The sequence below is a fragment of the Gossypium hirsutum genome, chromosome D06 (assembly GCF_007990345.1).
Source record: "Gossypium hirsutum isolate 1008001.06 chromosome D06, Gossypium_hirsutum_v2.1, whole genome shotgun sequence".
In the NCBI taxonomy this organism is placed as follows: domain Eukaryota; kingdom Viridiplantae; phylum Streptophyta; class Magnoliopsida; order Malvales; family Malvaceae; genus Gossypium; species Gossypium hirsutum.
This window is the reverse complement of record NC_053442.1, coordinates 45,396,426-45,412,518: the sequence shown is the minus strand read 5'-3', so window position 1 is coordinate 45,412,518 and position 16,093 is coordinate 45,396,426. Positions and strand designations below refer to the sequence as shown.

Genomic DNA, 16,093 nt, shown 5'->3' with positions numbered 1-16,093 from the left:
ATATTAAAAATTATCAACAAGGCCGTATGAATATTTTCACTAAATTCAATTATTACAACAAATTATGAAAAGTATATATATATATTAAAATGCAATGTAAAACATATAAAATGAATGCCATCATGTCCATTCTTAATAATTTTAGGGCCTAGGTTAAACAATAAATTAAGATTTTTTTTTAAAAAATTATAAAATATAATACAATAAAATAAAAATATATACTAATAAAAAAATTAAAAAAAAACTTGGGGTCTTTTTTTATCTCTACCTATAATGAAGCGTCTATCACAAAATTTAATGCTAGAGTTTTTTTCATGTTAAAACTTGGGGAAAAAAATTTTAAAACCCCTTCTAACCCTAAGTGACCACACTCCCAAACTAGCCCTAGGCCAAACCTAAATATGATATGAATATATAAAAACAGCTAAAATAAATTAGTAACCAATAAATTTTTAATACTTCAAATGTGCAAAAAGTAAAAATAAAAACACTTTCTCATTTTTCCCCTCCTCTTTTTCTTTCTTTTTTGTTTTCCATTCTTCTCTTATATATATAAGGTATATTTTAAATATTAAAATAATATACCAACATAACCCTCACATGTTTAAATATATAACGGTATATTTTTTCAAATAAATATAAAAAAACAATATAATTATATACCGAATATAAAAAAAATGCATGTAGTTATTAGAAGTGAATTCATTAAACCATAAAGCTTTTATAAATGAGGACAATTTTGATATTTTACCCTCAAATCATTTTTAATAAAAAGCGAAAAGCACTTGGATATTTTGTTTGAGTTGAATAGCCATTTGAAACCAAAAAGAAAAAAAAAAGTGGGCTATTTAACATTGTTTATGCATGGAATAATATGGATCGAAATCTACAGATATATACGTTCAGATGGTTACTGAAAAATAAACTATATTCAATGCAACACAGAAGATGAAGACAAATGTACTTCATTTTACACCGCGGCGTTGTTTTTAGGCCTACCTCATGCATTGGATCAACTGAGCTGAAAGCACCTTTGGGATTATCTAATATAGCAGATTTACATAAAAGTTTTAGAATATATATAATAAATATATATCGTCGAGTTACAGAGAGTGGGGGAGGGGGGGGGGATTTTACCAAGAGCTGAAATAAAGCTGCAGCAAACAAAGGCCCGGAAAAAAACTTCCCAACATAAGTTCTCCCATGACCTTCAACCAATGTCTACAAATCGTCAAACACAAAGAAAAAAGGGAACTGACGGGAGAGGAATGGAGAAACCAAGTAGAAAAATGAAGGTGTATGCAGAGTGTATGAGAAAACGACCAGATTGTAAAAATGAACAAAACGTGTGAATTAGACCCGGACTACATCCTGGAGGCAATCATAAAAGTGAGATATCTTAATCTTTTCCTTCCCTGAGTAGATTGCCTCTGCTGCTCCACCTTGCTCTCCTTGCGCTGCCATCTCAATCAACATATACAGCTTCTTGATAGGCATCTAAACAGAAACAGGCATGAGTTAGTATGATAACCACAAATTTTCATTTGCTTTCAAAATCATTGCCTAGAACAAGATATAAGCGCAAAGAAAGTGTGAATTTCCCAACTACAAATTCATCATGGAGATTCAATTTATCTATAGCTCAAGGTTCTAGAAATAATGATGTGGCACTCGGAAAGCTCATTCCCCATATTCATGCACTCACACCTACACCCTACATGCACAAATGGACATTCCTATATACACTAGTACACATAAAGAGAAAGAGTAAATGAAAAGATATGCCTATGAATGAACCAAATCAGGCAGATTGTTTAAACTCACATCATTCAGGGCTTCTGCAGCTGCATCGACATCTCCTTCAGCAAATACGTTCAGTTGTTTCAAAACCTGGGGTATGAAGAGCAGATTAAATAAATTTAACTCCCTAACTAAGAGCAATACTAAGTTGTTTTGCTTTGGAGTTTGAGACAAACATGAAAAATTTACTTATAATGTCCGCAAATATCAGACAACATTGTTAGCAATGCAGTTCAGTAATGAAGGAGAATAGTAAAATAAAACTATCTGATCGAAAGAACTTCCACATGTTTGAGAGTTGTGTCAGCAGCTTTTATAAAAAATGACAGCTTTAAATGTTTTTTTTTCTGCTATTGTGGTATAACAAAGAGATTAACACTAATTGAGGCAAATGTACACTGACAAGCCGAAGAAAGCAAAGCAAAATATCATACCCCTAGATGACTTAAAGCAATAAAATTGATAACATTATTACCTTCTTTGCATCAGCTGTCTTCAGTGTAGGAAGATGGTAGGTGACAGAGAACGCATCACAAATGCCAACTGAATCTAAGAAGGTAATCTCACTGGTTGTCCCAAACACCAGAAGTTTTTTCCCCTGAAAGACAAGCATTTGCAGATCTAAATAACAATACACTGAATTCAGATTAAACAAGATTCTCAATATACTTTTTTGCTAACTGATCCGATTAGCATATGAATCAAATTGTATCTTCTAAAATGTTAATGATTTAACTAGTAAGCAGCATGGGACTTCTCAATCAAGAGAATGGGAGAAAGCATTGTTAACCTAGTTCAATTCTCTCTTTTTTTTTAAATGGAAAAAGTTTTGAATATTTCCCAAGTAACCATTAGGAGTACTTGATTGAAACACATAGAAAGAACCAAAGACAAACCTTAGGAGGAAGACGTTTGAGAAGAACCAACAATGTCTGAGAAATTATATTTGAAAAACGGGGCCCAATAGCAACATACTCCAGTAGCCTGCAACAATAATTAACCAATTATTTCTGTCAACATTGCACATTTCAAGTCAAAATGAATAGCATAAGTTTCTCATTCCCCTAACCTTTCTATGTCATCAAGGATGATGATGCTCAAGGGTGACTTGTACGCATCCTCAAATACCTGCCAAAGTGCACTAAATTCAAAATGTTCTAACTTTTTCTAACGTAAATTATCCTAGTTTGATACATGAAGCACAAATATTCCTGGCCATCAATTTTTCAAACGGAAACCTGAATTTCTTATACAGTCAGCCCTCTCTATAACAACCAGGTTTCTAGTAGGACCGATTTTTTATGTTTTATTTTAACCCTCTATACCAGCTTTTCACTTATAACAGCAACATTCATAATTATTAAGTACATTCTTTATTAAATTAGTTCTCTATAACAGCATATTGTCTAAAATTTTAAGTAAAATTATAACTATTTCATATAAGCAAGCCTATTAATTAGAATTTATTAAATAAAAATTATATCAATTAAAATATTATTCCAATAAAATGTTTAAATTTCACATGAAAAAATCTATTAATCATATTTTATTAAATGAAATAATCTTTAATGAGTGGAATTAAAGATATCAATTCAACAAACTATTAAGTTCTCTAGTTAAATATTCTACTATGAATTTGGAACATCATAAACTTATAAATTGATTACTTAAACTTAATAGCTCGTGATAAATTAATTAATTTAATTTAGTAACTCATATTGATTAATGTAACTTGTTAGATTTATGAACTTCATAATTAGCATGTGAAAGAATGTAAAATAAAATATGCATAAAAGCAATAATGCATGCACCTGCTCTATGTCTTTTAATTTTGTTGATTTGATTCCAACTTTCTTTCTTTCTTTTTAACATAATTCTCACTTTCTTCATTTGATAGAAATCCACAATATGAATTTTATGGTAGATTTACAACAATTATCTCTCTATAACAGCATGCTGTTATAAGTGTATAATAATCACCTCTTTATAACAGGCAAAATCTTAACAGACAAATGGGGCTGTTATAGAGAGGGTTGACTGTATATGTTAAACAGCTTAGACCAAAGCAAAGTTCTAGTTTAGAGCAATAATTTGTTCAGATAAAAGTATTCATATCACTTCCAGATTTAAGGATCATGGCACCACAAACCTTGACAATCTGAGCACATTTTGTACTCTCATGAAGACCGATCATAGATTCAGCAGAGACCTATTAAATAAAAATTAAAAAAAACAAGAATCTTAACAACAAATAGAAGGTTGCAATATATTTATACATGCTACAGGTCAGGAGCTTACTATCTTGACATATGGGAAATCACTGTCAATGCCAACAGTAGCTGCCAATGCTGTTTTGCCACTGTACAAGTCAACCTAGATTCAGTTAAAGTTAAAGATAAAAGATGTCAAACAAAAGGAAATTGCAGCTGCCTACCTTCCACTTGACCCTTCAAGAAGACAAGTGACCAGAGGACTTCCTTTGCTTACTTTGACCTGCTCTACCAGTAGCATGGCTCTCTGATAAATGTGCTTGTGCTGGTCACCACAATCCACCGTGCCATTAAGTCTAAAAATTATGTTATGTGAAACAATTCAGGCAAAGCCACTCAAAACTGAAAGATATGAGTCATACAACTAGGAAACTAAAAAGAGAGAGAGAGAGAGAGAGAGAATATTTTAATGAACGGTCTTTAATTCCCCAAAAAGCGAACTCAATGTTCAAGATAAATATTCATATTTTCCCAAGCCAACGCAGAAACAATTATCTTTAAATTAACCAAGGTGACCAAGAAAATAGACCAATGGGATGCAACAAAAAGAAAAAAATTAACAATCAGCTGAAAGCAGAACCTAGAAGACTACATGTGATGCTCACAGCTCACTATTTTGTTTAAGAGAAATGTTCAAAAATTATTAAAAGCAACAAAAAGAAAAAAATTAACAATCAGCTGAAAGCAGAACCTAGAAGACTACATGTTGCTCACAGCTCACTATTTTGTTTAAGAGAAATGTTCACAAATTATTAAAAGAAACAAAAGTTAAAGGCTCGAAGCATCATTGCAAAGACTATTGCCTTCTAAACCTACTACTAGAACATAAAAGTAATGAGAATTCAAGCAGAATGGAATTAAAATCTTCTAATCAAAGAATTGAAATTTGTACTAAATTGAACAAAAAGAATCACCTGCATCGTTCAAGGTCATCAGTTGAGGCTCCAAACGCAGGAACGATTTCCAGGAGTGCATTGAGAAAATCATCCATTGTAACCTTAATGTTCTCTTCATCCACTGGCTTGGTAAGATCATCCATACTTACTTGTCTATTCAAAGCAAAAGACACCGCACTTTTCACAACACCTTCAAGCTCTGCTCCACTGTAATTCTTTGTACGAGCAGCTGAACATAAAAGAAGTAAATAGAAATTTGTAAGGCTTTCTCAAATACTGGATTAACCACAAGATCATTGTCAACGTGATGTGCATATGCTTTAGAAAAAGAAAGTGCAAAGCCAGGTACATTCAGAAGGTATTATAATAAAGATTTTACTACCAAGTTTAATCATCCGGAGGACCCTCAAGAATATTACACAATCTATTGAGAACAAAACTAAATAAATGTAAAACACAACTTTAAATAATCATCAAGATCTGTCAGCCTGTATATCTTTTGAGTGGATGGACAGTGGAATAAAAGAACTAAACTCTTACTTTAATAGTTAATTCTTTCATAGCAGTGAAGAATATACATATCAAAATCATAAATTACAAATAAACATACCAAGTTCTTGAAGGTTAACATCAGGAGCAAGAAAAGAGTTCTCTTTCATCTTGTTTGTGTGGATCTGAAGAATCTGAAAACGACCATTCTCATCTGGAAGACTTATCTCTACTTGAACCTCCAAACGTCCTGGCCTACAGAAGAAAAGGATTCAAAGATTTAATTAAGATCAAGATATCTCAACAGTAATCAAACTAATAAATCATCAAGAAACTGAAAAGCCCATAAAGCAGAAAAAATACACAAAACAATTACATAGCAAAACATGCCAACAGCTTATTGCATGTTATTTCCAGACCCTAAGTACAACTCTTAATCAAAGGCCATCAAATTCTTCATAAGAACCAAGAATTTTCTGTAACTCTTAGTATACTTCGAAATTTTAATGTCCACAATCCACAACACTAAAATGCACCAAATATTTGTTTCTACTTGATGGGTGTTAATCAAGCTTCTTACTGTAGAGGATGACCTAATGTGAAAAAGAGGTAGACAGATCAATTGGTTTGCCTGGTGACAGTATGCGCGCATGTGTGTGTTTGTGTGTGTGTATGTGTGTGTGTGTGTGATAGTGAGAGAGAGAGAGAGAGAGAGAGAGAGAGAGAGAATGGAGGAGGGAGGGAGCAACCTCAAAAGGGCCTCATCAAGTAGATCCTTTCTGTTGGTCATTCCGATAAGCAAAACATTGTTTAGAGACTCCACACCATCTATCTGAAAAGTAAATTAACTTTAGTTAAAATAATCATATCACTAAGACAAGTTAGCGACAAGAGCCCAATAAACATGCATGAGACAAACAGTAGTGATTGTTAAGACAAAAATTGTCAGGAGCTAATCACTGACCTTGGTAAGAAGCTGGTTCACAATGCTGTCATGAACTCCAGTACCATCTCTAGTTGAGCCTCTTGACTGAAAAAAAAGAAAAGAAAATAGAGGCACATATTATATCAGAATGTTCAAAAATACAAATAAACAGCCTCAACTCAATTCTCTAGATTCTCATTAGCATGGGATCTTACAATGACTCAGCATAACAATCAAAGGGTGTTATATGTAACTAGATCAGATCACCCATTCCTTCACACATTAAGAAAAAAAGTGGTCTCTAACTTGAAATATTTTTTGTTATGAAGATCCCCTTGGTTTTGTTAGCATCTAAAACACATCAACATGCATATAAAGATGCATGCATACATGATCAACATCAGAGAATGATTCTAGGACTTAAATAATATCCAAATCTTTGCCATGATTTTATCATCCACCAGTTCAATATTTTAAAGAACATTGCGTAATGAAAGTTACAATGTGAAAGAAATTCGAAACATCAAATAAAACCATGTAAAAGTACTATAGGGATGAATAGATGTATACAAAGCAGTTTTGTACCTTACAAATAGCATCAATTTCATCAAAAATTATGACATGCAAATCACTCTCATCACCTGAAAAGTCAAAGAACATGATGTTTCACTACAAAATTAGAAGAAAAACATAAAAACTAAAACTAGTAAGCACATATCTCTTACCACGCGTCCTTTGATCATTCTCAGCATCTGCAAATAGGTCTCTAACATTCTTCTCAGTTTCACCAACAAATTTGCTCAGGACTTCAGGGCCATTAACAATCTAAATAGATACAGCAAGAAGGAATATATTGCATTATGCCAATTACAATATTAAGTAATAGTCACCATATAGGCAAACATAATAGTTAATTAAGTCAACTGCAGCATCTCTGAAACATGAAGGCAAGCAAGCGGCCTCAAAAGAATACACTATAAAGCAGACTCCGCCAACAGAAAGTTACAAACTCTGATGCAAAAACAGCAACAGCAGAATGGAGAAGGCAGAAACTATATGATGGACAAAAATATACAAATCGAAGGACACACAATTGAATAGCCAACTAAAAGTTTTGTCAACATTGTGTCCTGAAACAGCTTACAACAGAAGAATTTCAAAATGCTATTGACACTGGATCAAGCATGGCATATATGTCTTAAATAAAAAATAGCATCTCTAATTATCTATAGCCAAACAATCATGTGCAATTCAAGGTCATAATACTGTGATCAAACATAGACAAATACATAAATTTTATTCCATCTGAAAAATGAATAATCAGAATTAAATGATCAAAGGATGCCTGGCTCAAAATAATATAAATCACGTTAATCAAAAAGGTGACAAACACCAAACCTTTGGTTCCTTTCCATTCAACATCTTTCCAATTTGACGAGCCATGAGAGTTTTGCCAGTACCAGGAGGTCCATAAAGTAGCATCCCTTTAACATGCTTAATTCCCAACCTAGAACCTCAAGCTTTCTTGTCAGAACAAATAAATAGGTATCTTATATATAAATAGTATGTTTTAAAGACTAAGTTATCATACTTGTTAGTCACATGTGGAGGAAAGACACGAGAGGCAAAAGCTCTTCGAAATATATCGGCAAACTCTGCACTTAAGCCACCAATACCTAGTGATTGTAGATTAAACTCTTTGTGCCTAAAGATATTACTACTAGCAGCTTCACGTTGATTGACAACCTGCATTGCAAACACAAGTAAGTGAATTAAAACTAATCAAATCAAGTGGATTAAATCTAGGTTATTCAGACTCGGGGGTGAGTGCTGGACACAATTATGAGCTTGAAACAGGTATGCTCAATTTTTTCGAAGTTTTTTCATATATTTAGAGGATTGTACCCTCATACTCGCATTGAATATGTTGGAAACAAGTGTTAGATACAAGTACTTTAAAGAAAATAAATAGTCAGAGTATAATAAGATTAAATTACAATCTTGAAACATAAATGTAATACAAATCTAATATCTGCGAGTGACAATGATGTCCACTGGTCAATACACTATTAAAAGATAAAACTGCAACAACTAACATATCAATATATCACCTTTATTCCACTTGAATTTTGTGCGTCAAAGATAAAGTAAGTATCACTGGAAATCATCCCCCTTTCAGGAGCATTAGCTGCTGCTTGCCCCTCCAGCTGAGCTTGACTGATTGTGAAAATACAGTTATTACCATGATACTCAAATGTAACCTTTTGCCCCGCTGTCATAACCTGCCAAAAGGAAACCAGTATTCCATGACTTCAACAAAAATCATTCAATCTATTGTAGATGTGCATGCCTGAGGAAAGAGAGGAAAGTTCCAAAAAAACATTTTACATGAGATATGAGTGAAAAAATAGATAGAAGAAATCTATTTTACATGTGTTATGCCTGAGGAAAGAGAGGAAGTACAAAACAAGCAATTTGCATGAGATATGAGCATGAAAACAGGTAATGTCATCAAGCAAATTATTTCCAAGTGTGAATTGATATAACATAAGAACAACAAAAACACTGACATGTACATTTGAAACAAACTTTCTCCAACATGGCCTTCGTTCTAAAACAGAGAATTAAGGAAAAGAAATCTAAATTTAGCTGAATCAAGGATTAGCCAACTACGCAACCATAAAATTAAAGCAAGCATTTTACAACAGGCAAACCGCATGTAGCTCTACCTGATTGATAAACCTCTTTCTAAGCTGGTTAGCCAGAAGAACAGCATCAACCTACAACCATGGCAAACAGCATTTAATCCTACTCCCATCCATCCAAGCAATTAATATAATCTAATATATATATATATATATCAAATACTGCATTAAAATCTACCTGCTCATTTTTAGTACCCTTCTTCACAAATTCTAGCTCAACCCTAAGCAATGCAAGGTTAAAATCTTCAGGGGGAACAAATCTGCATGTGACAGGAAAATAGAAAAACAGTTAGTGACTAGGCACTGTCTGACCATCAAATTTCGAAAGGTAAGGTTAACTAACCTGCTCACTGATACATTGTCACCATTAGAAACTTTTGCAAGGCGACGATGGATAGCATTTAGTGCAATATATCCATTGCGTATGCTTTCATGAGAAGTATTTATTAGTTAAGGTTAGGCCATAAAGTTAAAACAGCAAAGAAGGAAAAGAATAGTTCAAAATAAATAAAATAAATAAATAAACCCAGCAAGATTTAAAACTAAAATACATGTTTTCAAAATATGAATATTCAACTTCTTTTAGTAATAAAGGGGAAAAAACAATTCATTAGTAAGAAATGAGATTCTAATAAATTGAAAGAATTAACAAATTTACATCTCCTAAAATTATTAATTATGAATTTACATTCCATAATTCCATGAAAATGAGCGTAGTAAAGAATAATTAATATAAATAGTATAGTATAAGATTATGCTACTCAAACAATAAATTATGAACAATGCAACAATAAATCGTGCGAACTGCGGTTTAACTAAAAATATTAATAAAAAAAAGGATATGAAACAGAAAGAACGAAGGCATCCCCGACGTTAGCGAGGAAGAGTTTGGAGCCAGGGACGGCGAAGCTTTGAAGATCGGAAGGGGAGCAATAAGCAAAATTAGTCAAGGCGAGATCTGTGGATGGTGTGCTGGTGACAATCATGGGTGAAACCGTAGAGGATTGCGATCCGAACAGCCCCGCCATTACCTTTGGTTTTGCTTTTTCGTATGAGATCTGCTGAAGAATTTAAATTTCTTTTTTGGCAGAGATAAGAAGAAGAAAGGAAAAGGGAAATGCTTGATCTAACTTGAGGAATTGAAATGCCACGGAAGATATGAAATGGAGAAGAATTGGGTGTCGCGCGGGACAGATATACGCAAGCCAGACCGATGTCTGTTTTCACAAAGGGAAGGAAATTTCAATTTATTCCATTATACGACGTTACAATTTATACGACATCGTCTTCATAGCTATTATGTTCAGAACATTTCGTTTTTCTTCATACTTCCTTCCTATTATTAATTTTTGGATAAACTATACCATTAGTCACTAAACTATGGATAAATTTTCGTTTTTGTTATTAAACTATAAAAAGTGACAATTTGATCACTAAACTATTCAAAAATTTTCATTTAAGTCATTGGGCTATTAAAATCGATGTTATATTGTTTTCTCTGTTCACACTATTTACACTAATTGAAAGCTCTATTTCCCCTTCTCTTTTACAGTTCAGTTTTTTTCCAATCTGCGAACCAAAATTCAAACAATTTTTTTCTCCAATCTTTGACACTGACCCTCAAATCGACTTGGATCTAAAGTATGTTCTTTTACTAGTTGATGGATATCGATCCACTATACCGATCATCGAATTGTTGCTTGGAGCTCGTTAGTGAAATGTAAAAAATAAACTTAATAACTCAACGACTTAGATAAAGACTTTTGAATAGTTCAGTGACAAAATTGTAACTTATTTTAATTAAGTGACCAAAAATAATTTAGCTTAATATTTTTACAATATGATTTTTTTTTCTTCAAAGTACCAATAGTATCCATAAAGAAAGAGGTGATACAAGGTAGCAAGTGGATTAAGGCCTAAATAGAAGGATTTGGACACAACATCAAAAGCACGCCCATAAAGTAAAAGTCTAAACTAGATAAAGAGCCCTGAAGGCAAGCATACCCATTATCCATAGGAGTGACCATTTCTTTGCTAGAGAAGTCAAACTTATTTAAAGAAATTTTTTAATAAAAAACCACCTTGCAAAAAGAGACCCTAACAATGAAACAAACGATTTCCTCACGGATGAGAAGACTTCAAAACCAAACAGAAGCAACCATTTAGGAAGAAATTTTAAATGCATTTGAGAACCAAATCCCTTTGAAAATGAAATCAAAAAATCTAAATTCAAAAAGGTTGAGTTAATCAACTCTATATTTTTATTTCTTCACTTTTGAACAAAACATCTATTTTAATCTTTAGTAAGCTTCATTTACCATTTGCCTTGCCTTTCAAATTGGTTTCCACTTGTAATTCATTTTTTCGGTGAAGCAACAACGGTAGCACTAGAAAGATCAAATTCGATTGTTTTTTTGTGAGCTGTAAGCCTATATTCTTAGATCTTATTGGGTCTTTTAAGAAATTTGGTTTGGATTAGCTCTTGAAAGCCCGAAGAAATGAGCCTTCAAGTTGGAATAGCATCTTAGATGTTGGACTCTAAAAGCCTAACCTATAAATTTATCTTTAGTTGGAGCTACAGGTGATTCAGTTTTTCCAATAGTTTGGCCTTTGTATTTGTAACACCCTATAACCAACTCGATCGCCATGTTCAGGTTACAAGATGTCATATTTGCTGTCAAAGCAATTACGGTTGAATTACAGTTCAAATTAACAATTAAAACATATTATTTGTAGGAAAAATTGTATTTTTTTGGGAAATTTTGAGATATATTCTCGATTGGTAAATGTGGAGTGCTCAATCATAAAATTATGATTTTATATTCTACTCCATGAAACCTTTACAACAGCATATCATATGCTCAAAATGGTTGAATGATGAATGAAAATTGATGCTCAAAGTAAGCTACTTGTGAATATTTGTTGAGGAAAAGAAAAACTTAGATCCCACATTGGTTAAATACCAAGTGTGAGATGTGTATGTATTTGAGAACCCACTTGAAGGGTGATTGAATGACTAAGCTTGAAACCCCGCTTCGCGCGTAGAAGGTACAGATCCAAACCCATTGGGGTTGGGGCACACTCACACGACGTGGACGACGTGAAATGCCGAGCCCAAAATGGCCCTGCAGATATTTCCAAAATTCCTCCATATTGAATGCTTGTAAAAAGGCTAAGAATTCTTCAGAATTTTTTGGACAATCACAGTCTTTCACACCGAGTTTATTTTTCCCTCCAAAATTCTTCACTTTTCTTCTCCATATTTTCCAATGTTTCGGTGATAGAAAAAGGAAACGTTTCTTCGTGGATCACTACAGAGGTGCTACTGTTTTGATCACCGTGTTGTTGTATCCTGGGAGATAGTCGACCAACGTTTCTCCAAGTACCGTAGGAGCGGCCGAATCTGTCTTAAGGAAACTGTGTAAAACAAGCCTCAACATCTAGTAAAACTCGATTCCTCTTTTCGATTTCTGGTTTTCATTATGTTATTTATTGGTTTTTCGTACCTGATAATTTAAATATAAATTATTTAATTTAATTTAATTTATATATAAATATTTGTTCACTAATAGGTTTTGTCCAACATTATTTAGTTCAAAACATCATTACAACATATTACACAATCAGATACGAGCCCTATATGAGCTTACAAAAGCTTGTTAGAGGACTCATCGAATAAAGACCAAATTGTAAAATTTTCATATCAAGTTAATGTCGCGACTTCGAGGGTTCCAAATCACGACACAATTCCTTGTCAATTCCTCGTCGCGACATGACCATATGTTTTCGAAAGGACTAAATTGTATCAATTCAATCACCTAAAAACCAAAGATCAATGCCTTATTTTAACCAAATAAATATCATACATGCTTTCAAAGTCTAATATAATACCATTTCAATAACAATTCCATCCAAAATCACCTAATTAGCAATTCAACATATGTTTTATTGCTAAATTTCAACCATTTTAGCTACTAAACCAAATTCATATTCACTAACCTACCATATATGTAATTCAGGTTAACACGACTATTAAAACTTTTGATTTAACCATTTATAATAAAAAAAGCCAACTCAAAACCTAGGTAAATGTCATATATCAAATGTAAGGAGCTATACAAACATTGTTTAGTCAAGGACCGCAAATGGGATTTTGATTCAGTTCTCAGAACTTCAAGATCTACCTATACCTACGCACAGAATAAATAAACCGTACATTGAACGATAAAGCTCGGTGGTAATAATAAGGTAATATTAACCATATGAATACAAGTAACACATGTTCTATAACCAACCAATTCAATTGTTATTCATATATCAAGTACTAACATAATGTGCCATTTCATTTCAATAAGTTTATGTACACATATTAATTCATACAATAGTCATCCCAAATACCAAGTAAATGCATGATTCCTTTTAGCCAAGTTTATACACATATACATAATCAATTTAAGTTTTACATTTAATCAATTCATATACCATTTATACCAAGCTCCACAATTTATACAAAGTTCCCATTTGATCAAGTTTATATACACATACTATCTCATACATTATTGTAACACAACATCTCTATCTCATTTCTTTTCATTCTACATATTCGTTCTTTTATTCACACTTTCTCAAATCGTTTGATTTATTTAATTTTCGTGTTGGCCCTTAGGGATCGTAATATTTGAATCGTATGATCTTTCACACGCTTTCCATATTCATGTTTTACATATATGCACATGTGATATCATTTCATACTATCATTTTCAATTCAATATCATTTATCAAGTTCATATTTTATAATCTGACTTCAAAATTCAATTTAACGTTTCGCCCAATGCTAGTAAAAAGGACTCAAACAAGCGGGTGAACTACACTACAGCAAGATAACTTATATGTACATAAACTATACCACACCAAAACACCAAAGTGTCAAGCCCATAGGCATCAAATGCATATACATATGCAAATACATCCCTCCACCACACTAAGGTCTCCGAATAGACAATGAATACTTGATGATCTACAAAAAATGTTGGATTCTAAATGACATATCATAATCTCCACATCATTGGAAAACCCGTACAATAAGTGCATATGACCCTATTGGCATGTGAATTGTATCCTAGCCTTTCTACTAAGTTTACATGGGCATCAACTATTCATATATCATAGTCTCATTTCATTTCATCATCAATTCATGTAACATACTATTATCAAATTGATTTGTCCTAATTTGATATGTCAAATTAGGCTATCCATTACACCTAATGAGCTTATTTTCGAGCAATTTGAATGTTTTTTTCTTCATATTTTTACTTAGTTTTAGTTATTCATTTTAATAAGTGAATTAACACGTTTTATACTTGACCTGGCGTCAAATGTAGTAGTCATTTTAGGTCATTTTTGCACTTGACGAACTTGTTTTCTAGCACTTTTATAATTAATTATTGCATTTTTAGTATTAGTAGGTTAGAAATAAAATATTAATAAAAAGAGCCAATGTAACACCCCTAACCCATCTCCGTCACTAGATTAGGGTTACAGAACATTACCATACAATCGAAAATATTTAAACATTATATCATTCAATAATTTAAACACATCATAAACCATTCATACCCATGCATATTGTCCCTAAATTGAGCCCTCAAGCCCCTAAAAATAGCTTAGAAGTAATTTGGGACCAATTTGAAACAAATCAAAAAGTTTAGGAAAAAGATGCAAAATTTGCAAAACAGGGGTCACACAGCCGTGTGGCCAAGCCATGTAACTTTTGAACAAGGGACACACGGCCGTGTCCCAACCCATGTCCTCACTTGTGTAACACATTGAGTAGGACATGGCCGTGTGCCACGCTGTGTGTTAGGCCGTGTAACTTATTGACTTAAACCCTAAGAAAGTCCTTAGATGACACACAACCATGTCGCCAGGCCATGTGCCTCACACGGTAGAGTCACACGTCCGTGGCTCCGGCCGTGTGAACCCAAAATTACCTAAAATCAAGCCATTTCAAAACCACTTCATGCATAAACATTTAAACCAATTATGTACACTTTCAAAGCACCAAAACATCATCTAAACACACATATATTTGCCATTTCCTAGACCCTAATTCAATTAACCAATATGCCATTCAAGGTGCCACAATTAGTATTCAAACATCACATACTTAAACAAGCTCATATGACTCATTTCATGCATATAAATCTAGTCCATTTAGGTACTAAAACATACCACATTTGACCATTTCCAAACCATTCAAGACATACCATGAGAGCCTTATTCTATTATGTACCTAAACTACATCATAATTGACCATTTTCAAGCTAACAAATTGTACCAATATGCCATACACATCCATTATAAAAAAGTGACCAAAAGGACTTACCTAAACAAGCATTATAAGTCCATCAACCATACATGAATAACAAAGTACAAACATATCAAGTTACCATTTACATATTCATCAAAAATACCATTATAAACCAAAACATGTTTACATTACCTAATTCCATGCATAAAGACTAATTCCATTATGTGCTTAACCACAACATAAATACCTAATTCACACACCCACCAAATCATACCATATTTATCACTTTCAAGCCATTACAAGCATACCATAACACCATATGTTTCAATTACCCTAAAGTAGTCAACAAGACTTTACTTAACAAGCTTTATAAGTTCATCATCTAACATCATCTTCAAAGACCTAGGAATACTAAATCAACCATTTTACATATCCGTAAACCATCAACACAAAAGACTTATACATGTTAACATTGTCATTTTTATACATGATAACCTAATTCAAGTATGAACTAAAACATGTCACAAGTAACCATTTTCAAGCCATTATCATCACGCCAAGATAACCTTATAAACAATCACTTTAAAGTAACCAAAATCACATAACTTGGTGAGGCATCAAAGTGTACCAAACCAACATAGCTTTCCAAAGTTTATACATGTTAAAACACCATTAATACATACAACATAATGCCATTA

General features: G+C 32.9%; 1 protein-coding gene across 1 annotated transcript; it reads right to left on the bottom strand.

Annotated features, from left to right (window-relative positions):
* Positions 1 to 1,056: 1,056 nt before the first annotated feature.
* On the bottom strand, positions 1,057 to 10,341 carry LOC107901816 (vesicle-fusing ATPase). Its single transcript, XM_016827970.2, has 21 exons — positions 9,929 to 10,341; positions 9,429 to 9,524; positions 9,264 to 9,345; positions 9,110 to 9,160; positions 8,492 to 8,662; positions 7,972 to 8,126; positions 7,779 to 7,887; positions 7,106 to 7,205; positions 6,966 to 7,021; positions 6,420 to 6,485; positions 6,205 to 6,287; positions 5,577 to 5,710; positions 4,985 to 5,195; positions 4,235 to 4,366; positions 4,099 to 4,159; positions 3,950 to 4,009; positions 2,870 to 2,928; positions 2,697 to 2,784; positions 2,276 to 2,398; positions 1,825 to 1,890; positions 1,057 to 1,497 (listed from the first exon to the last, which is right to left on the bottom strand). The coding sequence occupies exons 1-21, from the start codon at positions 10,111 to 10,113 to the stop codon at positions 1,354 to 1,356; spliced, it is 2,232 nt and encodes a 743-aa protein (XP_016683459.2). The 5' UTR covers positions 10,114 to 10,341; the 3' UTR covers positions 1,057 to 1,353.
* Between the last annotated feature and the right edge of the window lie 5,752 nt (positions 10,342 to 16,093).